This window comes from Anopheles coustani, unplaced genomic scaffold, assembly GCF_943734705.1.
Source record: "Anopheles coustani unplaced genomic scaffold, idAnoCousDA_361_x.2 scaffold_12_ctg1, whole genome shotgun sequence".
Lineage (NCBI taxonomy): Eukaryota > Metazoa > Arthropoda > Insecta > Diptera > Culicidae > Anopheles > Anopheles coustani.
The window spans coordinates 659,494-687,132 of record NW_026525384.1 but is presented as its reverse complement, the minus strand read 5'-3'; the positions used below and the strand labels follow the sequence as shown (position 1 = coordinate 687,132).

The following is a 27,639-nucleotide window of genomic DNA, read 5'->3' as shown; positions in this document are numbered from 1 at the left end:
GCTAGGCCTGCTCCATTCCTCTCGCTATGACAATTCCTTTCCGTTTTCCCGAAGGACTATTTGAATCACTCATGATGATATTATGCAAGAAAGACGTCCCGGAAACATACAAAACATTCGTACCGCCTACTTCCTACTCTGCAATCTCAGTTGCATGGACATAGCAGATTCCTACCGTTTGGTCAATATCTATTTTGACATACTCGGTAATTAGTTTAACCTAGGGCGGTGAATTTCAGATACAACGTTATTTTTTAAGAAGTTGCATCCAGAAAATTAAGCATCAAATGGGTGAAATTATATCAGATCCTAAAAGAATCGTAGTCACACATATCAAAACGAGTATTGATTTAAATTTGTTGTTATATACACTCCGTGCAGTTGCTATAAGACCACCCCGATTTTCGTGTTTTTCAATGGTAATATTGGAAAGAGAGAGTATATGGAAGAGCTAAACATGCGTTTACTAATATTAATTAGCAAATTTGAAAGAAAAAAATATATTCCCACGACTTGTTTATACCATGGCAGCAATCAAACCAATCAATAGATGAAGGAAACATCTGAATTTCTTTGATTGTAAAAGTTTAAGTTAGGTCGCAATTTATTTGGGATATTAAGTTAGTTTTATTTATTAAAAGGGACATGGTGCGCAACGTTATTTGAACTACTACGTCCAATTCCGACATGTTGGACAATCTTTCAACCATATTTGCTAGTTAACTCCAATCAATGTATGTATGTTGGAAACGTTTCGGTCCAACGAAGCTGGCCGAACATAAACGTCGCCGCGACGGCGATGTTTTTAGAAATTATAAAAAAGGATCGAAGGATGCGCCTTCGATCTCTTCGTCATACGTGAGTTAGGAAAGCCAGACGATTTTTTGGCTGTTGCAGTTTAAAATAAAGTTTCGCATAGGCGAGAAAAGCTGGTTGCCTTCTTTTTTTATCATCGGTCGACTTAGAGCCCCGTTAAAGACAATCTGTCTTTAACAATGTATCCCAAATCGAACTATTCAGGTCATTAAACTGGTTGAAAAGGGTATTTGCGTTTATCAAACTAAAAAATCTATAGTACCTACCCATTAGTTTAATAATACCTTTTAAACCCGACTGTATTGGAGTGGTCTTATAGCTACTGCGCGGCCGCGGAGGAACCTCCAAGGGCTAGAGATTAAGTGATTGTACTAAATTTTAAGTTTAAGTTTAAATAGATGTTTTAAAAATGTTCTATAGGATTATCAATCTTCACAATAGCAATAAATTTGAACGGGGTTAGTCTTACAACCATGACGAAATAATGAAAGAATGGTCTGGTATATAATCAGAGTTGAAGAGTCACAAAAGAAAAGTGTTTTATAATTCTTCTTCTTCTTCTTCTTCTTCTTGGCGTAACGACCTTGTTGGTCATGCCTGCCCCGTTGTTTTTGCAGCAAAACTTCAAGATTTTTGAATATATCAAGCATAGGACTAAAATAAAGCGTTGAGAATCTTTCATCTACATGATATCGAGCAATGCGTTTTTGACATATCTTGTTTGATGTTGCCATACATTTGGAAAAGCTACACACTTTTCTTTATGAAAATCGCTAATGCCTCTAAAACAAGATACGTGTTTAAACGAATACTTCATGAGGATCTTAATGGGGAAAGTAAGGGTATATTATTTTTCTATTCTTTTATAGTTATTGAACAACAATTGTTGGATAAAATTTTAAAGAAAATAAAACTTCGAAGAGTCTGCCAAAAAACTTATTGATTGTAGGATAAAAGTAATAGCCTACGTTTATTTTGTTGAAAAGCATATAAACTAGACGAAAATTTATAATTTTTTCAGTATCTCGCTCCGTTCATTTTACCGCTTAAGGCCCCCATCAGTGTAAATCAGCCACTACCATTAGCACACTGCGCCCCAAAATGATAGCCTCACCCAGTTTTTTCACTCATATGCTATTTTAAATGATCGCAAGGTAAAATAAACGACAGAAACATAATTCTTAATTTAAAAGAAATGTGTTTCACTTCTAATTTATCAGAAAAAAAGTAATTATACCATTTTGGTCAAAAATTTAAAAAATGGAGTGTCCCATAATGATAGCCTCACTTCAAAAATCATTCAAATTAACATAGCAACCCCCCGGTTGACGACAAATGTCAGTTCACCCTGATTTTGGGTCCCCGCATCCAAAAATCTGTACTTCTCTCCCCCTTAACTCTATGATTAGAAATGAGAATGTGTGCGTTGGTCTTTTTCTTAGGGAGAGAAAAAGTGCGAATGCGTCCTATGTATATTCTATCCTTTGCAACCATGCAACACCAAACTATCGCCAAATGCTTACTGTGTCGTTATACGCGTATACGCCCGTACTTACGTACGAATAGTATTTGAGATATGTGAGTGTGTTTCTTGTTGGAGCGACCACAGCATCATGTATTTGCGCATTCTGGTCATATCAATCTCAGAGTGCAGGCGCAAGTGCATTGAGCATCAAGTGTTATGATCGTGCCATTAATACTGCTGAGGTAAGAACAAACTAATAAACGTATGAAAATGATGGAAATCTGGGTACTTTAAATCAGTAACATTCTAACTTTTTTTTACTTTTAGGAATGAAAAGCAAAGCTAAAGAATGCGTCGGATGGTGCATGAGCTGGATCGCATATGCAGTTAAGAATTGGATCTTTCTGGGACGGCAAGTCTACTGCAGAGGCCGGAACTCTACACTGGTAAGTCTGAAAACAGTGTGATCGCAAACATCCGAATAATAAACATCCGATGACTTAATTCTAAAAAAAAAAATGTTTTGATTTCACCGCAGCATTCTGCGGGTAGAAGAAAATATCATATTCGTAGAATATACCATACACACACACCTACACGCGAGCTAGTCTCACCCACACCACCAAGCAAACCAATGCAAATGTGTGCGGCAATACATGGGCGATCCGTCAAATTTTGACTTGCTGGGAGGTTGCTGGGACTCTTGCTGGAAGTACATGACAGCAGCAGAAAATTTGAATTTCTGTCAACCGGGCCTGTTATTAGCCACGTCATCAGTTGCCAAAAGTAATTTTTAAGTTCTCTTACTTTAATTTCCCAAGTTACATTTTAAATTTTATCATGGTTCTAACGATGTTGTTCGTGCTCATCATTAAGTCTCATTTTAAGAGTAAAATATCTTAAAGGCTGTGATAAAACCTTCATAAACCCGTTTTAAGTGTAAGAGGGCCCACTCTACAGAACGTTGTCAAAACCATCCCTTAATACCTTTTCTAGACCAAAAATCACTGATTGGTTTTAAGAAAAGGTTTTAAGAAGGACTGAACAGCGTATTTGCAGACTCTTCAAATCAACTAAGATTTTAGACTTAATGAGCGGTTTTATAGCTATCCTCAAAAGGTTTTAAGGATGCCAAAATTATTAAAACTATTTGGCCTGCTGAGAAACCTCTATAAAACCAATTGGACTTGGTACACCCATAAAACATTGATAAAACTTGTAAAAGACTATTAGGTCTTGGAAATGTTACTTGGGTCGTTTCCTTCAACAATATTTATGCAAAGTAGTCATTGTGTACTTACAAATATTTGAGTATTTAAAAAAAATATATATATGCTCGGTATTTTCCCTGCACAGAAAAAACAAGGCGAGGCTATCATTTTGGGGCGCAGTGTATATGTATCTCTTGGAAGAGAGTTACTGTGACCGAAAGGCGGTATATTATAGATCAGTGGTCATAGACGGTAACTAGTTGTATAGGAATTGCATGTCCAGATAATAAAGATAAACGTAGAAGCTTTACCTTTGTTCTTAATTTACCCAACCTTGCTTCTAAAACGGAATGAAGAGGTGTCTGATAAAGAATAGGACATACTTGGTAAACCTCAAGATATTCTTAAACGACTGCTCTGGTCATTGTCAACAAAAACCGAGTCTAAGATGCTTTTAGCAATAATTAAGATTGATTAAATATGACCATATCTTACCATCCAATAAAACGGTCCTTGGGTAAGTTGAAATCCCATTGAAAATATCGAATGGGCAAAACTTGCCCAAACAAACACAAGATAAATTTTGATTCTTGTTATCATTCCTTTTGCTTTATCACACTTCTTTGTTTGATGCTTATCTACTATTAATATATAAAAATAAACTTGCATTAACTTTGCACCAATTAGACATTCAGTTCAATGCTGGGCTCATCGAGTGCTCATGTTTTTGTGACTTGAATTACACGACGACGCCGACTAGCCAGGGGTGCCTACCGATAATAAATGATAAATGAGGACCCACACAGAATCACTTATCATTGTTTAACCAATTTCATCAATTTCAAGGAAAACAAATTGATTTCACAAATTGTTTGACAGGCGTTGTAAGCTTCAAGATTAGCTATTTTAAAAGCAATTTTTGGTATTCAAAAGTTTACGGTAAAATGCACTATTTTGTGGTTATGCACAAAAGGGATTAATGTATGTTATTAATGATTAATTACAATTGTTTCAAACATTGTATTTAAAATGAATGTTATTTTAAATTATTTCATATTGGACCGTAAAACCAACTTATGCTACTCTGCTGCTTGAAACGTCATGCAGCCAAGCAATAATGGTTCCTAAATGAATATTTTGTAGCTTCATACTCCTGGTTTCGGGTAGTTGAAAAAATGAAAAGTTAAAACTATATACTCCGGAAAATACTCGGATACTAAAAACTATCCGAAAAATACTCTGAAGAACGATGTATACGACAGGAATAGCAAAAGGCTAAAACTAAATATTAGTACTGTGAGAAACAATACAAACATTCGCCTCAACATGATGTTTTTTTCTCAAGCAGTGATATAAAAATTCATTGTTAAATAATGCATGACCAATTCCATTTGGTATTTTTCTCTGAACTCTTCGAAGCCCTTTCGGTGGACCAATAATAAGAGTTCGTTCTGCAGAGTCCGTAAGAGGTCTACCATTTATTTTGTCTATTATTATTATATACCTCTACCCGTCTATCTACTGCATTCGAGTCGGCACTGACCTTCGTACCTCTGAACTCATCATTTTATCTCTTTTTATAGCTTTCCGGCATCAGCACCAGCACGTTTTTGCCAACGGTTACTTCACGTTTGAGCTTCACCAACCTCTCCAAAGAAAGTATTAAGAGCAACAAAAAATGTTCATCCTGACCACAACGTCTGCTTATACTATCTTTGCTGTTGCAATGCTAGTCAATTAGATTTATTGAAATCTTTTGCATTATTTATAGGCGCAACTGGTGAGTAAATCAGATCGAGTTTGTTGCAATCCCGGTGATCCCTTATTCCGTCTTGAATTCGATTATGATTGTAGCCATGCTCTTGGAAATGTTCTTTGGAATGGTCAGCATGTTCGATGGGTCCCCATTTTACGACCAACGCTTCCGACGGCGCTTGGTAATATTATTCACTCAATTCATAAATAATGGGCTAGGCCAAAACGCGAACCATTTCCTTTGCACGTTGAATTTTTCAAACACTTGACATTTCCTGTTCACCTTAAATACGGTTCAATCCGTGGAATGAAACAACATGCATTTTTATCGATTTCTTTACAATTATTGATTTGGAGCCAAGAATCTTTCCACAATGTATTTAATTTAATATTTAATCATTCAAATAAATCACAAATAACTAAAATTGAATAAAACACACTTGGTACTGTGTTCATGAAAAATATTGTTAATTAATTTGAAAACGTTGTTTTCGGAAACCTATCAAATCGGGTCTCATTAAAACTAATAGCGACATTTCAAATGGTTGTTTTAAATGTAATGTATTTAAAATCATTCACCTATGCGAAACAAATACCTTATATCTAATTTGACCAGTCGGGAGACGGGGCTCACCACCTCTTGACGGCGTGGGTTCGAATCCCAACCGAGACCGGACCCTGTCCTGTACGAGCGTACCGACTATCCACGTACACATAGGGTAAAAAGCCTCGTAACCCCTTAACGGGGCAGGCATGACCAACAAGGTCGTTACGCCAAGAAGAAGAAGTAACGTAATGAACGTTTTTTGCCAAAAACGATGGGAAAGGATTTACCAACAAGCAAATGTATGCCCATTTTTCAACCTCCCAGCTTCTTACAGATTCAAAGTCTCTTCTTCTTGGAGCCTGTTGTGCTCGAACTTACAACAGGGTTCTTTTAAGATTGTTTAGTATTTTGTGTTTCTCTTATAGAGGCAAATTTGCAACAGAAGACACATCTCATGGGGATACGGCCAGTGAGACATGGGCCCTTATGGGTGGTAATGGGTGTCCCAACCAAAGTCGTAAACCAACGGTTTCGTATTTATAATGCATGAGCGAAAGCTGCATGCTTGAATGAACAAATGTATCATCGGCATTCCGTGAATCAAAAGAAATTATTCATAGCACTGGCCTTCCAGTTGTCAGGAACAACATTTTACCACATTCTGCATTCTACTACCTATTCTTACCATATGGTTCTGGACGGTTCAATACATCATAAGTAGGAAAATGACATTTATGCCATATTATCAACAACATAGAAAAAGTGCCGAATGTCTTAAAATAGTCTCATGGGTCTTTAAATCAGGAGTCGGCATACATTTCCTAAAAAGGGCCAGGATGATTAAAAAGATACCAAAAGCGTGGGCCGGATACCTTAAATGCTGATTTAATGTTTTCAAAGTAATACTTAACCCGTTTGAACAGAGTATCAACTTTCTAATTGGTAAAGTTACATTGAAAAGCGCTGTAAAATAAAATATAAGAAGTTTAATCATTAAACTTTCTTAAACATTTTCATCCTTCTTTTCGTTGAATTTTGATATTTTAACAAATTAATTTTGATAAGTTGTACAGTTAACTAATTTCTTATTAAATTTTAAAAAGAAATTAATTCTCTACTCAAATTATTTTAAAATATATTTGTTTTACTGGTTTACTCTTAGTAGTTAAAATAACTTAGCGGCGACAAGTTTTCAATATTGCGAGTCTTATATCGAAATGGATATAAAAAACTGTATTCCTTGAATGTAGCTGTATATTGGATACGAGTCGCCGGATTTTGGACGAGACTCCTGAGACTATTTTAAATTGAAGTTTTCATTTTCGCGAAAAACTAACCTTACATCTTGGCATCGAAAAAATTCAATAAAAAATTAGATGGGTTTTTGTATGAAGAACTAACATTTTCTTACGGGCGTATTTTAATACATATACATATGCATCTTCACATTATGTTTCAATTATTCTCTTATTTGAGAGCCAGAATTTCGTGAGTCATATGTCAGTCGTTAGTCAAAAATGACACATTATTTCTTCTTTTATCAGCTTTTCCTAAAATCTGCTAGTATTGGTAAATGAGCTCGCTTTAAAACAGAAAAATTAGAAAATCGAAGATTACACGAATTATCTGTACCCAGTAGGAGTGATTCCGTTGAGCTTGGTTCTCCTAAGATGTGAAATGTTCTAATGTTTTATTCACCGTTTTAAAGAACACGGAAAATCAGCTCATAAATAACGAATCAAACGTTTGCTCGGTCAAGCGCAAATCTACAAAGTGTGAATACTTAATAAGTAGCCTGCATCATGTATATATACTTTGGCAGTAGTGAATGGGGTGGGGATACCAACAGCGCTGATGGCGACAGTGGAGCCAAAATGCATCGAATTGAATTGGGATTGCGGTATGCAGTATCTTTGAACAGAAATTGGACAACTGGTGACCACTGCATTGCTCGATATCTTTCGTCTGAAGGCATGACCAGTTTTAGCTTTGAGAAAACTCTCTGCTTTGCATCATGGAAATCTACTTGACAACCTTTACTTACTAAAAAATGAAACAAGAAACGTTAAACAATAATACATAGCTGTAGCGAACACAGTCGCCACAGGATCCTACACACCCGGATACAACTTTACATGGAACTCGTACACAAACAACCCTAAGTGCTGTTACGAATTTTAAATGTATTTTCAAATGCTCGGAACAAAGTTGTAAAAAATATGTTCACATTGTGGAACATCACAAAGTTTTTTTTTGTAAATTTGTCTTAATATTTCTTTATTCTCTATAAGTCCAATCAAGTCCAGGTTAAGATCGATTCAGAGTACCGTAGATGTACCATATTTGGCGCAGTTAAGGAAATTTTGCATAAAAAGTTGAATAACAAAAAAAAATTTCGGTCAAATCATACCATTTTTTGCACAGTGCTAGCCTAACTACCATAGAATACAAGAAAAATAAGTGAGAAACTCTTAAATTGTTATTTCTTCAAGTTTCAGAAACTCTTTGTGTGGCACATTATGTTCCTAACTTGGCGCATGGTTTTTGCAATGTTCCTTACTTGGCGCGATGTGTTCCTAATTTGGCGCACTTAAAACAAAATGAATGTAGTTCATTGAATTCAACAGGTTTATTCAAAAGTCAACTTAAAACAATAGAAACACTTTTCAACAGCAATTTAAAAAACAATTTAGCTTTTTTTGCAGCGGACTTTGGGTTCTCTCGTGGAAATAAAACTATCTCATCGCTAACTTTTATAATCTCACTAGCTCGAAGCCCCGGCGAAGCTCGGGGAGGAAAAATGTGACTGAAGTTTTTATTCTTGGTTCATTTTCTATGCTACATTCAGTTTGCCTACATACATATTAGTAGCTGTGATATCACGCGAAATTTTTCTTTCATCAATAGTCTAGGGGGCTAAGTGAATGGGTGTTGTTCCGGAGGATCGGAGTTCGAATCTAGGCTGAGAAAAACTTTTTTGTTGACGGTTGGGAAATATTTTTTCATGATTTTTTTAAGATATTTAATGTAATTTTTCAAATCCGATAATAGTGCATGGGTGTTGTTCCGGAGGATCGGAGTTCAAATCTAGGCTAGGAAAAACTTTTTTGTTGACGGCTGTAAATTTTTTTTTCCATGTTTTTTTTAGATATTTAATGTACTTTTTCAAATCCGATCATATTTTGATACATAGATTTCAAATTATCATAACCATTATTAAATTTAAAGCTTGGTAGATCAATTTATTCACATAGCCATATATACCTGTATTTTCCCTATGCTATCCACTCGTACAACTGGTGTACTGGTAGTGGGGCTCGAGCATTGCATCAGAGGTTTGGTGTTCGAATCCCGATTGGGAAAATCTTTTATGGTACGAAATAAAATTTTTCTTCAAAATCTACGTTTGCCATTCAAGTAGCGATATTTCCTCAGTATTTCCAACTTGTGCTATGGTTCCTCGGCAAGACTACGGCTTCGCTCTTGGTAAACCCGTGTTCGAGTCCCGTTTCCACTTAGAGTCAGATTGTAAAAAGGCATGCTTCACGTGCACTGTAAAAATGTAGGGTTTATTGCCTCATCTCATCACGGGACTTTGAAACTGAGATTTATAAAAGTAAAGATTCATCAAAGCCTTCTATGATTCAAAAATATCTAGCAGCGCAAACAGTCATATTCTCCACGCTGAATAATGAGGAACACTGTGAGCCAAACTTGGCGCAAAATTGTTCGCTTCAAAATTAGCATAAAAATCTCAAAAAGCGCCGAATCTAACCACGATTCATTGAAAATACTTACTTTTTAACAGTTTCTGATAAATAAAATCCCTAATAATTTTTCCTTTGCGTATAAATTATTGGAAACAGTTGAACCCACTCCTTAGCAGCGTTGCTAACGCGAGTAAAAATTGGCGCACTTGTGAGATGGAATTTTTCATTTAATTATATATACATTCAATAACCAAAAGCCAATAACATGTTTTGATGCGGATGTATTGTACAAACATAAACAAATATTTAACTCCATATTTTAGGCTGAAATTATTTGGAAATAGTCTAATATCGAAGAAAATATTAGAAAGTGCGCCAAGTTTGGACCCGCGCCAAGTATGGTGCTTCTACGGTAAATTACCAAAATTGATGAAGTACGGTAAGCTATGAACATTTGGATCATTTTGATGATTATTCTCCACAGTATTGTGGTTTGTTGGTGTTTGGGCTTTTGGGATTAGTTGATTCTTGGCGAGATTATGTGTTAGTATGATATATAATTTTATTTTTTAAAAAAACCTTTAAATGGTTTGGAAACTGGTTTGTGACGTTTTATAACCGACGGGTTGTACAATTTTATGTGTTGTGGAAACATACTTTATAAGAATAAAAGTTTATCAAACGTTAAGATCTTATGCAATGTTGATAGAAATAAAAAAAAAATACAGTCAACTCAAATGTAACAAAATATACTTTCATCAGAGCTGTACACCATACACTAGAGATGTTAATAAGCTTTATGTCAAGGCTTGCTGGAACACAACAACTGTTTCGGGGTATGCATCAGAATGACCCTTGTTCTGGATTCATTTTCCCTTTTATTCTCACCTTCAGAAGCATTCAGTAAATGCGTTGTTGCAAATGACACAGTGCCAACCACAGTGGTTCAACTACCGGAACTTTAAAACCCATGGGTCAGTATATGTTTGCCGGTCAAACAAGACAGTTCATTTTATTCACCAAAAGTGTTCGTTACGGGCCACAGTAATTCTGGTAAACAGTCAAGTGAAACCGAATAGTGTGAGTGAACTGTTTTTTTAAGAGTTTTAAATAGTTTACCAACAAATTCTTTTCATAAAGCCACTTTTTTCGTGAATAGTTTGTATCTTTAGCTGTTAATTGTGTTTATGGCAAAAGTAGAATTATCAAAAGCTTTGTGAAGTATAGTGAAAAGATGAATAAATCAAATCATCAACCATGATAAACCAGTATACACATGAATACTTTTTAATAAACGCATTTGCCATTTCGTTGCGGTTTTTTACTCTTCTTCATTATTGTGATGTAGTTTCCTTTTTTTATATTCGTAAAAATAATCATTTGATCAGATTTAGTGAATATATTTGGTTTACTTCGATTAAAAACCTTTCAAATCCTATAAAAAAAACATTCGAAATAGACCATCACGTTACAAGCATGATTTCAGTTAACGCAAAATCGCTCAACCGAAACGTCGTTGCTTTTGCCACTCATTGTCACCCTACTCGGGCCCTCCATATGGGGATATACAGAATATGTACGTACATAGGGGAAACACGTAATACGTACAAACTGTGAATGAAAAAAATGTTCCCTTCCATTCTGTTCATGCTTTTGAACATTTTCATGCTAATGGTCAGACCGGAATCAATCTTTACGATTGAGCTCATGACAATGTTTCACCGGATTCAAAAACAAACTCGTTTTAGCTTCATAAACAATAAGAAACAGGATGTTGTTTGGGATATTTTGGGATTATGATCGAAACAATATGGAAGGTACAATCGTGTCCGGAAATTTATTTAAAATTTTCTAAACACCATGATCAAGGTTGACTTGTTGAAAAGATACAGGCTCGTTTCCGCTACGCAACATTCCGTACTTTTTACACTAATTGGTTGATCTAGGCAACGTTACGTCAAACCTAAAGGCTTCATAGATTTGGTAACACTATAACCTCACATAGGCTATGAAAAACTTAAAACAAAGCGACAAGGTAGATATTAAACAATATAAGCTAATTTTTATTATAGTTTTCATGGCCAATTCCGTTTAATTTGTATTCATTGTAAGCCAAATTATACCTCAACAATTTCAGTACCGAGTTTTCGTTTTAAGAGCCATCATTAAAATAACATTTTGAAAGGAGACTAAATTGTACATAGCGCTCATTTTTGACTCTGTTATTTAAATTCGTCATCCATGACCAATTTTACAAATTTTAGTTCAAAATGTGATAGAATATTGTGAATGCATGAGGTGATCAATTTCCATTCCAATAGTTTTATTTAAATAACACGAAATATGCTATACGAGATATACTTTAACTTTTCAAGGACAGTTTGAGTTATTGCGAATGGAATAGAAATGGTGAATTGAAAATGTTATCGAAACGTGTAGTTTTTTCATATGTGATCGTTTTGGCTGTTGGAGCATCCTACGGACAAGCACAGGATGCAAGCATTGCACTGCCTCAGGGAACAGTTGTTGGGGTAAGGATGTACTACATTCAATCGCAATAAAGTAAAGATAGTATATTCTAATTATTTATGTCTGACCAATAGCTCAAAGTGTTTCCCGAGACTTCTCGCATTCCAATTTACACCTATCTTGGTATACCGTACGCACAACCTCCAATTAACGAGCTTCGCTTCGCAGCACCTCTACCAAGCGTTGGATGGAATAAAACTCTATATGCGCGAGACTTTAAACCGATTTGTCCACAACTCGAAAATAGCAGTTATGAAGACATTGGAAATCAGCATCAGTTTCGAGCCCGAGAGACCAGCGAAGATTGCCTGTATTTGAACATCTGGATTCCAGAAACTGCGCTTCAATATGGAGGATTCCCTGTGCTAGTGATGATTACCGGTGAGGAAATGGCATTTGACTGGAATAAAAATCGTGCCAGTGGTTTGGATCTTGCCTCAGACGGCATAATTGTAGTGACTGTTCAATATAGAACCAATGTGTTTGGATGGCTCTCGCTGGAACAGGAGTACGCCCCTGGAAACTTGGGACTATGGGATCAGCAGCTAGCACTTGTTTGGATAAAGGATAACATACAGAAGTTTGGAGGTGATGCGACTCGTGTGACTTTACTCGGTCATGGAACCACTGGAGGACCTAATGTTATGACCCATATGGTGAGCCCGCGAGCCCGAGGTCTTTTTGCGCGAGCAGTTATTATGTCAGGGACGATTTTTTCGTCATACTCTTCGTTCATCACCGATAACCTTCTCTCACAAGAAATCGTCAAAATTCTGGCCTGCAACTATGACGTTGGAAGAAACATACTTAAATGTCTTCAGCAAAAAAGTATACATGATCTTTTACGCGCATATGAGTACGTTTATAAGAATGGGAACTATACCGTAAACCTCGGTCCAATGGTGGACAATTATCTGCCTTCCGGTAGCCGGTACGTACCCGCTGATCCCCAGATACTGTTTGAAACCACATCGCATGATATGCCGGTTATGTTCGGTATCACTAGTAACGAAGGAGCATTTTTGTTCAGCAAATGGGTTGAGCTGGCGCGTCAAAGCTACGAATCATTGAAAAATTACATCAACGACACGCTGCTGCCTAACATTATTGAACAGTACCACTTCGATGGAGTCGCACAAGACCAGGTACAAGATTTAGTTGATAATTATCTATTAGGTTGAAATAATTTTGATTTTTTATTTTAATTAATTTAGATAAAAGAAATTATAAACTGGAAGTTTTTCGATCAAGTACCACAATCAAAAGCCCATCTTCTTCACGCCCTTATAAGGGTTGTCTCTGAGACGCGCTATGAAGTGCCGTTCTATAAAACGTTACGTGTTCTTGGCAAGCCTAAGCAACTACCAGGCCATGTTTCTATGGAATCAGTAAAGGACGATTTTAGAAACACTACACAAGATCTTAAAACTCGTTCAATCCTTCCACCACTCTACGCATATCTGTTTCACCATCCGAATGCGATGGATATGAGGGGCCAAATTAACTTCTTTGGAGGCGCATCGCACTCCTCTGATTTACCATTTTTGATGGGACCAAGTCTTTATCGCGAGATTGGAAGAAGGCGATTGACGCAGGTGGAGGATAAGCTGTGTAAAAAGTTTCGAGTATTGTCAACAGAGTTTATCAAAGGAGGGTAAGTTGACTTGATTGTTTTTACTAAGATTTACTATTCATTCATTCTTTATTTTTATCATTCATTGACAGCGATCCAACACCAGGACATCAATATAACTTATGGACGCCGTACAACGATGAACTGAAATATATCAAATTAATCTCATCGAAATCGGATCCATTGCATGGCAGCGATCATGCTTCATTGGAAAGTACATTTTTTGAAAATCTGCAAGAAATCGAAGAGAAGCTCTTATCCAGCGGTGATCCAGTCAACACACCAACGAATAAATTGAACACAGCATCTAATCCGTACAATCTAAATCCAAACATAGAAATCGAAGAGGTGACGTTACGTACTCCAACCAGTACCTTGATATTGAGTAATGTACAAAAGTCAGAATACTTCTTCTATCTACGAAAAATCAACAGTTTTTGGGAAGAATTTCTTCCTAAGTTAAGCCGAATCGTAAACGAAACTAACCAAGAGAAGTTGCGTAACCGTCGAATCGACTTAACATTGGAGGAGGAACATGATCTTTTCCGGGAGTCTGCAGCCGCATCCAAGTATAAACATGCCTTTTTTTCTATGCTCACGTTGGTTTGTATGCTGCTGGCAGTGTTATGCTTATGTGTGTATATTTTAAAAAAGAACAGCAATACAAACTTTTCGAGCATATTATGACGTAAGCTGTTCTTCCGATCGAAACTCTTCAATCGGAAGAATCATCGGCACAAAAACACTGACTTCAGTGACATACATGATGAAGACGAATATCAAGTCACCGGCATTAGCCATCGGATAAAGACGGCAGAACGAGTCATTCGAACTAATCCGCTATACGGGGAAAATTATCGTAAGTTTAGTGCAAATTTAGGAAAAACCATGCTAGATGGCAGTGGAGTGAGTGCCAGTAATAGGAATGTCATTGGAACACATCGCTCTGTAATTGCTTCTCGAAAACAACCTTTAAATGTTCGATCGGACTTGAGCAAAGATAAAGAAACAGGTAATTGGCGAAATCAATTTTCTACAAGCCACTTTGAGGCCGTTGACTCCTCGTAGCTTTTCTCGGGATACTCGTAAGGCTATTCTGGTTCATACTATTTGGTTAAATTGTTGTACAAAACCTCTCGTTCGATTAAATTAATCTTTCAAGGTTAGTTGAAATAAACCAACTGTCGAGACCAGAGGTGATGGATACGCATCCAAATGGAGACTAAATGCTTCCTCCAGTTAACGTATGGTATATATTCTTATCCTGATTCTTATTTCTAGACATAAAAAAGCAACGTTACGTTACAGCATAAAGTGGTAGTTTAATGGATCAATGCAATCGTTCATGTATTATGTAAAAATTACATATTAAATAATTGGTAGAGATACGCATGCCCAATATTGACATGAAAGAAAGGAAAATAGTTTCCTTATAAAAACATTGTAACCATTAATAACTTAGAAGAAAGATACGTTACGGGGATTTTGGTTTGTATCTTTTGCGTCGGTTACGTCTAATAACATATAAAATTTCCCATTATTCAGTGTATAATGCAAAATAATGCCATTTCAAAAACTAAAATCGCATCTTCGTTCGGATAGTACGTAAATGTTCAAAAGATCAACAAAATGGTATACTTACATTAAACTTTTTTTCTAATGAAGCCGAGTTTCTAAACGGATAGCATTTTTTGTGCATTTTTGTTATAACAAACCCATCAACAAACAAACCCAAATTGATTATTAATAAAGCAACAACCAGTAATCGAGGGATTATTAAAGTTCATAAATCATGTGTGAAAAAAAAGGAACTGTAGACAAACGATAGACTTTCAACTCGCCTTGGTGAACCAATACAGGTATGTGGTATTACAATCCAGATCAAACACTCCTCTCTAAGAGAGGACTTCTATTGGGAATATTTAGTTATTTTCCATCATTATACCGAAAATTAATATAACCATCATCGTGATCGTAACACGGCAATAACCTTCAAAACTGGTCTGTATGTCTACAAAAAAAAACTTAATAGATATCATAATAAATTATTTAAGAGCCAGTCCTTAAGACCTCTAAGAAAGACAAATAACCTAGGCGGCTTTAAGGTTTCGTTGGGCCAACGTTGCTTGGGAAGCCTTCCACCGGGGCTCATGTATCACCTAATGTTCTCAATATCTTCGAAGCGATTTCAGAGACAAATTGTTTAGTCAAAGGGCTAACGTTGCGTTCAGGGGTGCCCATGATGCAGCGGTAGCGCAAGGAAACACCACGCCACAGTTTTGGAATCGAATCCCGAATCTAGGCACTCTCCGGTATTACGAACCCGATCCGGTCAGCCACCACCGTCAGCATATACCGTCTTTCGGTCATAGAAACTCTCTTCGGAGAAAGGTCTTGTTCCACTAGGGGATGTCGTGCCACATAATAAAAATGTTACTGTTCTTTCTACGAATAGTAACAATTTTCTAGAAATAATGCTGTTTTTTTTGGACGCATCACTTAACAATTTAACGGAAATTTTACAAATTTCGATTTCGAAAAAACGATTTCAGTTTTGCTTTGAAACTTTTCAAAATAACCGGTTCATCACAATTTACAATGAACCGTTTCTTTGAAAGAATGATAATTCAGGAAGAAACCTAAAAGATTCTAAAGCAGTGTTGAGAAAACTTACATCATTAAGAAGAATTGGAAAACATTCTTAATTATTTGACGCTTTGTAGATTCAAGTGTTTAAAATAATAGCACATCAACATAGTTCCAATAGATTGCAAATTTACTGCTGGTGATAGAGTAACCTCTATCCGCGTGGGGGGTCCGCGACAGCCGAGCGGTAGCGCCGGTTAGAAAATCGGCCCATGAGCGCCGGGGCTCACCACCTCGACGGCGTGGGTTCGAATCCCAACCGAGACCGGACCCACCTCTGTACGAGAGGACTGACTATCCACGTACAACAGGGAAACAAGTCTCGTAAGCCCTTAACGGGTAGGCATGAGGTCGTTACGCCAAGAAGAAGAAGATAGAGTAACCTAAATCCGACTTTTCATAAGTGATTTTATGGCATGACTAACTCATTCATAAAACAATGTTTATACTAATGAATTGGGTAAAAGAGTAAATGAGGCCCCGGCCGCCATTTTTTCGATCGTGGCTACACCTCTTGTTGACGTTTAAACTGAATGTATGCAATTGGTGATACATTAATTCGTTAAATTCAACCTACGAGTATTTGAAACGTAGTTTGTATCGTTAATTTCGGCTACGCAATCAACCTAATGGTGCGGTATGAGGGGGGCCCACGGGCCCCCTTATTTCTCAAAACTATAACAAACTCTCTTTTTCGGTAGACCTAGCGCAGTCCGCTCGCTTCGCTCGCTGCGGGCGCGCCGCCGTTTCCAAATCATTTCTTCGGCTAAACTCATTGTTTCATGCTGTCCATCATGTGTGGTATAGTTTACTTACTAGCAACTTAACATGTAAAAGTATATTGACCCGCATTAAACCTCCACTGGGTGATTAGTTTAAACCGTTATGTTCTTTTAAGCGAACCGTTAGCGTTCAAAAATTCGAAACGAATGCATGTGTCGCGCTTTGCATAGCTTCAGGCGCTTAATGTGAACCAGCAGGAAGAGGAGAATCTAGCCCGGGGCCTCATTTACTCTTTTACCAAAAATCTTGGAAATAATCCCTAATAATCCTTATTTTTGCAGCTTTAGTTTTAATTTACGGAATGTATAGAATAAACCTTCACATATCAGAATGGATAATTATTTTATTTAAAAATATTTTACATAAAATAAGGGAAAATGAAAATTTACAGCGACATTAAGAAAATTACTTCACAACTTCGCAATTACAGTTGCATGCCTCATGCGATTCTGACTTCATGCCTGTATGAGCTAGTATTGCACCCTACCAGGCCATGCAGGATTGCATAGAAAAAAAATCCCTTTAAAACCTCAATATGTCGTAGAGAAAATAAAAAATTGATAAAAAATACTAGGGTTTAAAAATCGAGATTTATCAACCATCTTTACAAACCTTTTGATTTTAGCTTCAGGGTCATGTTAACAAGAACATCCCTTTTTGTTAGGGATCCTTGCACTGAGAGCTTTACCTGCTTTTTACATCCGGTGTGTAACAAATAAACATGAAGCGCGCGATCGTACAACCCATCCTCAGAAACTTTGCTGTCTTTACCCTCTGTAAGCCGAGATTATTGCGTTATCTAACTTGATAATCTACAAGTCAACGACAACATTTTTGCAATTCACCCAATCTAGGATCTTCTGTTTCAAGTGCTTTCTGAAACAAGGAGCCTGCTACTACATATCGGTTAAATTACAATTTGAATATTCTAATCAAGCATATACATTCAAGCAACTTTGGAAATAAAAACGAATTGCAGTTGGTAGGAGCTACGCTCGTTGGGCTGCGTTTATTTCAAATAAGATTTTTCTTGGAATACTTCGGCACTAATGCGCAAGCGCTTTATCTGTCACTTTGGTTGAGATTGTTGTGCTATCAGGTGCTACCCTATGGAGTATTAATTGTCGCATTTTACTCTCAAACGGTGAAGATATCACAAAAATAAGCTAATTATTACTTGAATTTTTCTTAATGTGCACGGTGTATACAAGTTTAACCAGTGAAAACTGAATCAATATTCGGGTAGATAGATTCTTATATGTGTGTGTTAAAAATAACAAATAAATTTTAAGTGTTACTCAACCCGCCTGACAGATGATGTTTGATGGTAAATGAAAAGTGGACGGGTTTCCAGAGTGACAGAAATAAAGTAAAGAAACATTCGGTTCATTAAACAACATAAGAATCAACGATCTACAACCAGTTTGTGTCTGCAATGTGATCAATAGCATAACATGAACTGTCGATCGCCATAGTACCAGTCATTGACTGTAGAATTGACTGTAGTACCCACGAGAAAGCATGATGATTTTGCCACTGTTACCCAGTTAGAAGACTAAACATTTTCCCGGTTGTAATAAATAAATAAAGTGAAATATACGAGTGGAGCCGTCAAACGCAATGGCCGAGTATAAAGAGAGAATGTGTCTCTCAAAAACAAAGTTTACTGCACTTAAAACCAAAAGCCCGCCTATATTTATATCGATGCATCGGTTCGTATCAATGTCAAGTCATGAATCTGTCTTCACTTTTATCAAATCATCAGAACAAATTTCATAAGCAACAAACAGTTCCCTTTACCTTAAATCAGTGTTTTCTCAAAGGTAAAGGGTGTTCCATTAGACCGAGAGGTTTTGCGGACACAATGGTTTCTGATCATTTTGATTTTCATGAGATCCAGTTTACCAGATGATCTTAAATACATAGTGGGATGTTTTCAAATATGGTATTTTCCCCCTAAATATTTTTTTTATTTGATGTACTAACTGTCCCCGTCATCCATGACGATTGATTACATTATATATCTAATCAGCAATTCTTGTTATGATTATCAACCATGGCACTTCATGCTTTTAAGATAATAACTGGTTTGAAGAATTTTGTTTAATTTTTCGTTGATGTTTTTTGCAACCGTTTTTGGCACCCAATACTACGAACGGCAGACAACCGATCTTTTCGACAAATCTGTAACTTTCCTCAGAGGGGGCTCTTATCCCACTAGGGAATGTCGTGGCACATAACAAAATAGTACGCCTCAGTTTGAACCGCATCGATGCGTAGTTTCCATCCAATGTACCTAAAATCATAGTTCAATGAAATTAATTATTTTACTTAGTACAGTTTTAATCAGTTTTTCTTAGTCTCATGAACTTGAACTATAAAAAGAGAAATGTGTCCCTACGGTTTTGTAGGATATTGATTCCTATCGTACTAATTGCCAACATCATACAGGTGGGTTATCATATTTGATAGCCACTGCCCTGTGACACGTATCGCATGCTATCAGTAATGGAAGTCATGTCAGTCAAAACTTAATTGATACATTGCCTGTGATCTTACCGAAACAGATCTGACACTGTATAGACAGATGAATTGATTTCATTGAAACATTTTGTTTCATAAGAAGCAGATGGTTGATCGCCTTTTCTGATTGACAGTTGGGAAATCCTCTGGGGGAACCATGGGTGGCCTCTACCGTATGGTGCGTTATTCAAAATCAGTCATGGACATATGCCAATCTAGTTCAATTAACTATCTCAAGCATACTGGCGGAATCATCACCATAAAAGTAAAAAAAAACCCCATTATCCATTAACAACAGCCCGAAAGAAACGATCTCCCCCGTCCAGTAGCCTTGACCTTGCGAGTAATATTCTATATTCTCCGGACTGAGATTCTGTAGTTTTTAGTCGATGGCATCCCTACCTTCGAATGAGAACGGGCTCTCACTTGCGAAAGAATACGGTGCTTAGACTTACTATTGGCTATTATTTGTTGCCAAGACGAATGGCCGGCTTGAGAACGCTCAATCAAATTGTAAATCAAGAGAAGTCAAAGTGTCAATACACAATAAACAGTACAAATCAATAAAGAGTATAAAAGTGATGGTACACCAGCTAAAGCAGTACATTGATATCGGAAAACAGTATTGGTTATGCTAATTGGTATATTCTACCGGTACCATTGATTATTGAAAATGGCCCCAATTGATTGCTTCAACGTGGTGATTAAGCATTTGTTATTGATCTTGGGTTTTTGGTCGACTTTTCAGATTATGAATAAGTATTGTTTTTCAATATTCAACTACACCGATGCAGAATAAGCACTGTGAACTGCAATTGCGAGGCGCCTACATTTTCCTTTCCCCCAGAAGAAGGTGAAAAGTTTGCTACTCTTGAGCGAAACGAACAAACTAATTTTTTATAATATGCTTTTATATGGCACCATAAAAGCTAGCTTATACGTATTTTTTAAACACACTCTTTTCTACGTGTAGTTGAAAACCTGGACTGAAATAGCACTAGCCGTAAGGCTTAACAAACTGCTTCGATGCCGCAATCTAAATTGATTTCAGCCTTAATTGATTTTACCTAGTTATCTTTTAAACGCAAATGTAGATCGGTACAATTTTCGTACAATCTATGAAAAACGCTATTAAACGAATTTGCTCAACCAATATATTTTTAACCCAACCGTAACCACCGGTAAAGTATACCCCAACAGTGGATATTGCTCGACTTTTCCCTATTGTTCACTGCAATGCCCGTAAATTAACTAACGTAAGGTAATCAGAACTGAGTTTTATATATCTAAGGTTTTTTTGTCAACCCCATTCCTAGGTTGTTAGAAATGAAGAAAAAAATGCTTTGCTGCCAAAGGAACAACACCTTGAAGTGTTGAGACCGAAGTTGGATTCAAAATAAGCTAATTAGTCTTACACGTTTTTATATCCATCTTTGTATGTAACTGATAACCGTCAAAAGCAAACAGACCGTTAAATTTGGACATTCCCCAGCTCGTCGATCGACCTTCTTCCAGTTCATGTATTGACATTGTACGTCGATTACATTAGGTTTTACCTAGACACGCGACAATCGTTCGATTGATTCATCACCATGTGCATATAAATTTGCGATAAAGATCGTCTTTGAGAGGACTTGGCGCGCTGCTAAGGTCGCCCACTGTACGTAACTAACAGCGTGACCGAATCAGCTGAAACCTGTACGCCGGCAAGCACAAACCAAGTGCAAGGTAGTTTGTTAACGCCAACGTTAGAGGTTGACAACTGCTATTGAATAGCTTCCTCCATCCAACTTCGTACGACATGTACAATCTCGTGGAGTAATAACACAATTTGTAGTGTCTAGTAAAAATGTTTTAATTCTGTTGACGCCAAAATTAAAACGTCGGCAACATGTAAACGGTGCCAATTGTGATAAAAACAACTATAATATTCCATAATTGTATTGCGACCGAAAATACCGAGGGATCCGAAGCCTTATCGCACTTTTAGGAACCGTGGAATCGATTAGCCGCATCGCGAGCGCAGACTTAAGCGAAGCGCGTTGTATCAACTATGTGGTTAATCAATTCCCTAGGGGGGAAGCGATGCGCTTCGTTTAATTTTTACTCATTTTCTTTTTTCCATTTTGCGCTCGCTCTCTTCGTCGCTCTCCCTTTTTGTATGTCACAAAGAGACTTCACATTTTCTTTCTCTTTATCGTGGTTTCAGATGTATTTACAGAACACACATTTCTATGTGTGAATAAGTTGGTGTCGGAGTCCGACAGTCAAGAAGTGCTCACAACTGATCAGGTTTAATGTACTTTCAGAACGCTTGTGACTGTCGATCGTGCAAGTGGCTAATAGCGCGCTGCTGCAGTTATTCGCTAAAGGCCGTCCTAACAGCCGAACCGAAGAGACACTGGTCACCGGTGCTTTTTTGTGTTGATAGTGCTGGTGTTAGTGTTCGAACACGAAGAACCAATGAATTTTGTAAGGATTCTCAAAACGCACTAGCATCGGAGCAATAACAATAGTTATCAGTAACCGAGAAATGTAATCTGTCATTTCCATGGTCAATCGCATCGCATATGAACCAGAGTGTTATGCAAGTGTTAAAAGTAAACTACCACTACCTCGTGTGTAAAGAAATCATTGTTATTATCATTTGACTGTTTGAATGTAGTGAACCTCAATCTACTTTGTGGTTATTCACGTTATTTATTCACAACGAAAGTTACACCAATCTAAGACACCTAAGCGGAGCGGTTGGTAACAGTATGATCAATCAGAAGACGCCACTTGAAGATGGCAGGTTTGTGTTAATTACAGTTTCCCAGTTTGGCTACCTTTGCTATAGCAAAAGAATAACGCAAGACGAAACCGGGGCCAGTTCAAATTGTTGTTTAATTTTTCCCTTTATTTATTCCTCTTCCGACCGACACGAAAACTTCAATGGCTTCGTGAAAGAACATCAAAGGAAACACCACAATACAGTGAACTGTCCTATCTCGTGTCTAGGCAATGTCTTCATCAGGAGGCTTTTAATCAGCTGTCTCAGTACGAACGTCTTAAACCAACTGGTAAGTGCAATTAGCAGTAGTATTATACAGTACAGTATTTAGCTTTCGTGTTTTCTGTCGCACGAATGATAAGAAGATTTAGATGAATTATGATAATGCCTGCAACAGAGTAGTAGCTACACTATGGAAAAATTGTACCCTGGCCCCCACTTTGACGGCCGCCAAATTCACGGTGTCACAACGCTTTCCGACCGGCGCGTTTGCACTAGTTCCTCCGTATCTGGCCGCCCTGTTTGATAATTCTTTTTCAATCTTTATTAGAATTTACGAACGAACAGCAACGCGCCCTGTGGAATTTGTTTACTTTCCATTTGATATTTGTTTACATTCAGTAGTCTGTGGTGCGTGTCTGGTGACAGCGTTGACAGCACATCAAAATGATGTGATAGGATGCAAACTGAAGCGGAGCCATTACATCTATAGATGTAGCCGGCCGTCAGAGTGTTAATTCGCTGATTATCCAAAATACATTATTCGATTAATCTAGTCTTACTACTCAAGCTCGAGTTGGACAGTTGCTTGACATGGTTGAAAATTATGATCACTAGATATTGAGCGTTATCGCCAGCAACAAAATTATCGTGGTTGACATATTTTTTTATTCACAATTTAGCTACATGTTATTAGCATTGCAATAAGATTGTTTTCCCATTTTCATAGTTTCATACTTAGCATATCTTACGCAATATAAGTAAACAATGAGTTAATGGGGCCCATGCAAGGCACATTTGAAAGCAATTTTCGTCGTATAATGTTAATTTGCCGAGCAAATTTAAATAACAAAAACGAGCGCAATTGGGGAGCCAGTCTATTTTTCACGTAATCAAAAAGGTACAGGTTGCTACAGATCACTCTCGTTAGTGTGGGTGTGTTTTTGAAGAAAAAAACGGAATAAGCTTGTTTATTGATTATTATCGATACAAATGAACGATTTGAAATTATTATGGGAAGTTTTCAGTAGACAACAGCATTGTGAGAAACCTTGGTAAACACGTTAAGCGCTACGTCGGTCCCGTGGGGCCGACAGTGTTCTTTCCCGTAAGCCGGCGTCGGTCTGCTCGGACCGACAGAGCCCGTTAGGTAGGCCGGCGTTTCTACGAAAACTTGTGAGACAAAACCATTGCCAACCAATGTAGTTGTTCGCTGTGAAAACTACGCATCCATTGTTAAAAAAGGACTACGTTACATTCACAACTGTTTTTTTTTTTTTTGTACACATAATGACTGATATATGAGGTTACCTGTGCATCACGACGAATCTCGAGTCTGGCATTATCCGGTATTATGACCGGCTGACCACTGATCTATAATAATATACCGTCTTTCGGTCACAGAAACTCTCTTCGGAGAAAGGCCTTATTTCCACTAGGTGATGTCGTGCCACATACTAATAATAATGACTGATAAGGCTTATATATATATGAGCTTCCAGTTCTTGTTGTTTTCCAAAATAGGCTTACTTCTACGCGTACAGAAATTTGGTGTGGGTGATGAAGTTCAGATGCACATTTCCGATGCATGTAATTTATTTATTTATTTACTTGGTAATTGGTATGACTAACTATACAGGTTCATCCCACAAACAAAATAATTTTTTCACAATTGTCTCTTTTAATGTTCAAGTTTTCTATATGCCGGTTGTTGTTGTTTTCTACAATAAGGAACGTATTGCGCAAACGCAGCGTATATTTTACAAACAAGTTAAATTTCTCCATACCGTCTCATACTGAATTCCTTCCAAGCCATCAGACTATCTTGGTACCGCCTCCTCAGAATGCAATAGCCAGCAATGGTCGGTTCTTTTGGTAACCGTTTAACACGTTGACTTCTACTCTGTTTTCATTAATAATTTGTTTATTGCTATCATTTTTGATAAAATTTGATTGTAACATTGGTTTAATAAACAACAATTTTCGAAAAAAGAACAAAGACTAGGCTTCCCAAAGGATACAAATTGTTGTATTTAAGCATTCATTCATGTTGTATTTAAGCAGCAGGGGGTCGCGCCAGCCGTGCGGTAGCGCCGGTTAGAATATCGGCCCATGAGCGCCGGGATTCTCACCACCTCTCGACGGCGTGGGTTCGAATCCCAACCGAGACCGAGCCCCCTCCCCTGTACGAGAGGACTGACTATTCACGTACAACAGGGAAAACAAGACTCGTAACCCCTTAATGGGCAGGCATGACCAAGAGGTCGTTACGCCAAGAATACGAAACATTCATAAATTTTGTTAACCATATAAATGTTCCAGAACATTATTCAAGTGGCATTACAGGGCACATAATTTATTGTATTTTTCTTTTTTTTTTAGCCATCGACTCAATTGGATCTTCTGTTCGAGATTTTCGATGTATTTCTACTCTTAAGGCGTTTTTCCCAATCATACAATGGCTTCCGAAATATTCTCTTAAACACGATCTCTTCAGTGATATGACTGCTGGACTGACAGTAGCCGTTCTGCAAATACCACAAGGAATGGCCTACGGAATACTTGCAGGTGTTGCCGCTAACGTGGGTCTGTACATGGCTTTTTTCCATTCACTCGTTTATGCCGTGATGGGCACATCGCGCCACATTTCGATGGGAACATTTGCTGTGACAAGTTTAATGACTGCCAAAATCGTGGCAACTTACGCGACGTTTGTTCCTACGTTAGCGGTATGATTGTTGAAGTCTATCGTTCTCCGTAACAATTATACAAATTAATGACTTATTGCAGCTCAATGAAACTGTTGGCGCAATAGATCCTGCGATAGATCCTATAGCAGAAGCGGTATACACACCTATCCAAGTGGCAACGGCTGTTTCATTCGTAGCTGGGATAATTTATGTGAGTATGCTTTATTGAGATATTTATAAATAACCTGCCAATTTTACATGTTTTATTTAATTTATTAAAGTTTGCCATGAGTGCAGCACGGTTAGGTATGCTATCTTCATTACTAAGCGAACCGTTAGTCAGTGGTTTTACAACAGCAGCTGCCGTGCACGTTATGGTCAGTCAACTCAAGGATCTACTAGGAGTTTCTATTCCTCGCTATAAGGGAGCTTTCAAAGTTATTCTGTCGTTAAGAGATATCTTCGATCAAGTTCCAAATGCCAATCTGACAGCTGTGTACACGTCCCTGGTCGTTATTTTTTTTATGATTTTCATGAACGAATATCTCAAACCTTGGCTCTCTACTAAGTGTCGATTTCCAGTACCGGCAGAACTAATGGCTGTCGTTGGAGGCACAGTAGTATCGTATCTGATAAGACTTGGTCCTGATTTTGGCGTTGGATTAGTTGGATCCATACCAACCGGGTATGTATGAATGTTCAATGGAGGTAGTGTATTATAATATTAATCTTATTTTTATGTTCTAGCCTTCCAGCACCTCAATTTCCTCCGCTTGCATTAATCAAAGCTGTTGCCGTTGACAGTATAGCTGTAACGATCGTAGGGTATTCAATTGTCATGTCCATGGGAATGATTTTTGCTCAGAAGGATAACTATGAGGTGCGCCCTAATCAAGAATTAGTAGCCCTAGGAGTTACAAATGTGATTGGATCAATGTTTTCATGCATCCCAACCGCTTGTTCACTGTCTCGATCGTTGATTCAGCACCAAACTGGGGGGAAAACTCAAATAGCCGCCGTTTTTTCTTCCATGATAATGCTAGTAGTTTTACTTTGGGTTGGACCTTATTTCGAAAGTCTCCCACGATGCGTGTTAGCGGCAATTATTGTTGTTGCTTTAAAGGGTATGCTTATACAAGTATATCATATAAAAAAATTCCAACGAGAGGGAAGCTTAGAACTTTTCGTGTGGTGTGTTACGTTTCTATCAGTAGTTATCATCGACATAGATGTAGGGCTGCTAATCGGCGCAGCATTCTCATTACTTGCACTTTACGTCAAAGGCTGGAGGACATACTACAGTGTCCTTGGAACAGTACCAGATACCGCAATTTATGTTGACATTGGTAGTCACCAGCGGGCGGAAGAGCTACCGCACATAAAAATCTTCAAATTTACTGGAGCAATAAATTTTGCGAACAAAACTAATTTCAAAAAAGCATTGTACAAAAAAACGAAAATCCTTCAACGTTACAATCCATCGTTGATTCCGCGCTACAACGGAGAATCTACTAGCTTAGAGTCAACTAAAACGGTAATTATAGATTTGAGTAGTGTACCTCACGTTGATACTGCGGCTTGCAAAATGCTTACAGAGGTCAAACAACAATTAGAGAAAATCAACGTCGACCTACTGCTTGCTACTCCCGCTGATTGCGTCTACGATGCGCTATTGCATGCAGAATCGATAGGAGAAGGAGGTTTCCTTATATTTCCCACCATACATGATGCTGTAATACATGCACAGGGAGAAATTTCGGCTGTATAGCAATCTTATCTGAAAGTAATGTTTATGTTGTACAATAACATTTATATTAAAATAGTTTTTCAATGAAAAACCAATCTGTGTGCCTTCTCTATGAAAAATCAAGATAGAGCATGTTTGCAATGATTACCGACTGTAGTTATAAAATACGTTTGGTTTGGCGGAAGGGAAGAGCACACTTAACGTATAGGAAGAGATCACCCACAGCAGAAAAATGTAATAGGATTTTAAGTGAACATTTTTTGATGTCCTTGGTAAAAACTTGAATTTATGAATCAGTTTAGAAAGAACAAATAATTGAGAATTACAAATAACACCTGGCTAAGGGGGTCCGCGACAGCCGAGCGGTAGCGCCGGTTAGAAAATCGGCCCATGAGCGTCGGGGCTCACCACTTCGACGGCGTGGGTTCGAATCCCAACCGAGACCGGATCCTCCCCTGTACGAGAGGACTGACTATCCACGTACTACAACAGGGAAACAAGTCTCGTAAGCCCTTAACGGGCAGGCATGACCAAGAGGTCGTTACGCCGAGAAGAAGAAGAAGACCTGGCTAAGGGTACGTGGCATGAATGA

General features: G+C 37.6%; 2 protein-coding genes across 2 annotated transcripts; both read left to right on the top strand.

The window, feature by feature from the left end:
- Positions 1 to 11,924: 11,924 nt before the first annotated feature.
- Positions 11,925 to 14,353, top strand: LOC131271207 (carboxylesterase 5A). Its single transcript, XM_058272601.1, has 4 exons — positions 11,925 to 12,035; positions 12,108 to 13,178; positions 13,248 to 13,687; positions 13,759 to 14,353. The coding sequence occupies exons 1-4, from the start codon at positions 11,925 to 11,927 to the stop codon at positions 14,351 to 14,353; spliced, it is 2,217 nt and encodes a 738-aa protein (XP_058128584.1).
- Positions 14,354 to 21,958: 7,605 nt separating this feature from the next.
- LOC131271235 (sulfate transporter) lies at positions 21,959 to 27,332 on the top strand. The gene is made up of 6 exons (XM_058272635.1): positions 21,959 to 22,412; positions 22,568 to 22,680; positions 24,993 to 25,339; positions 25,401 to 25,511; positions 25,582 to 25,985; positions 26,048 to 27,332. Exons 1-6 carry the CDS (start codon positions 22,378 to 22,380, stop codon positions 27,066 to 27,068), a joined length of 2,031 nt encoding a protein of 676 aa, XP_058128618.1. The 5' UTR covers positions 21,959 to 22,377; the 3' UTR covers positions 27,069 to 27,332.
- Positions 27,333 to 27,639: the final 307 nt, after the last annotated feature.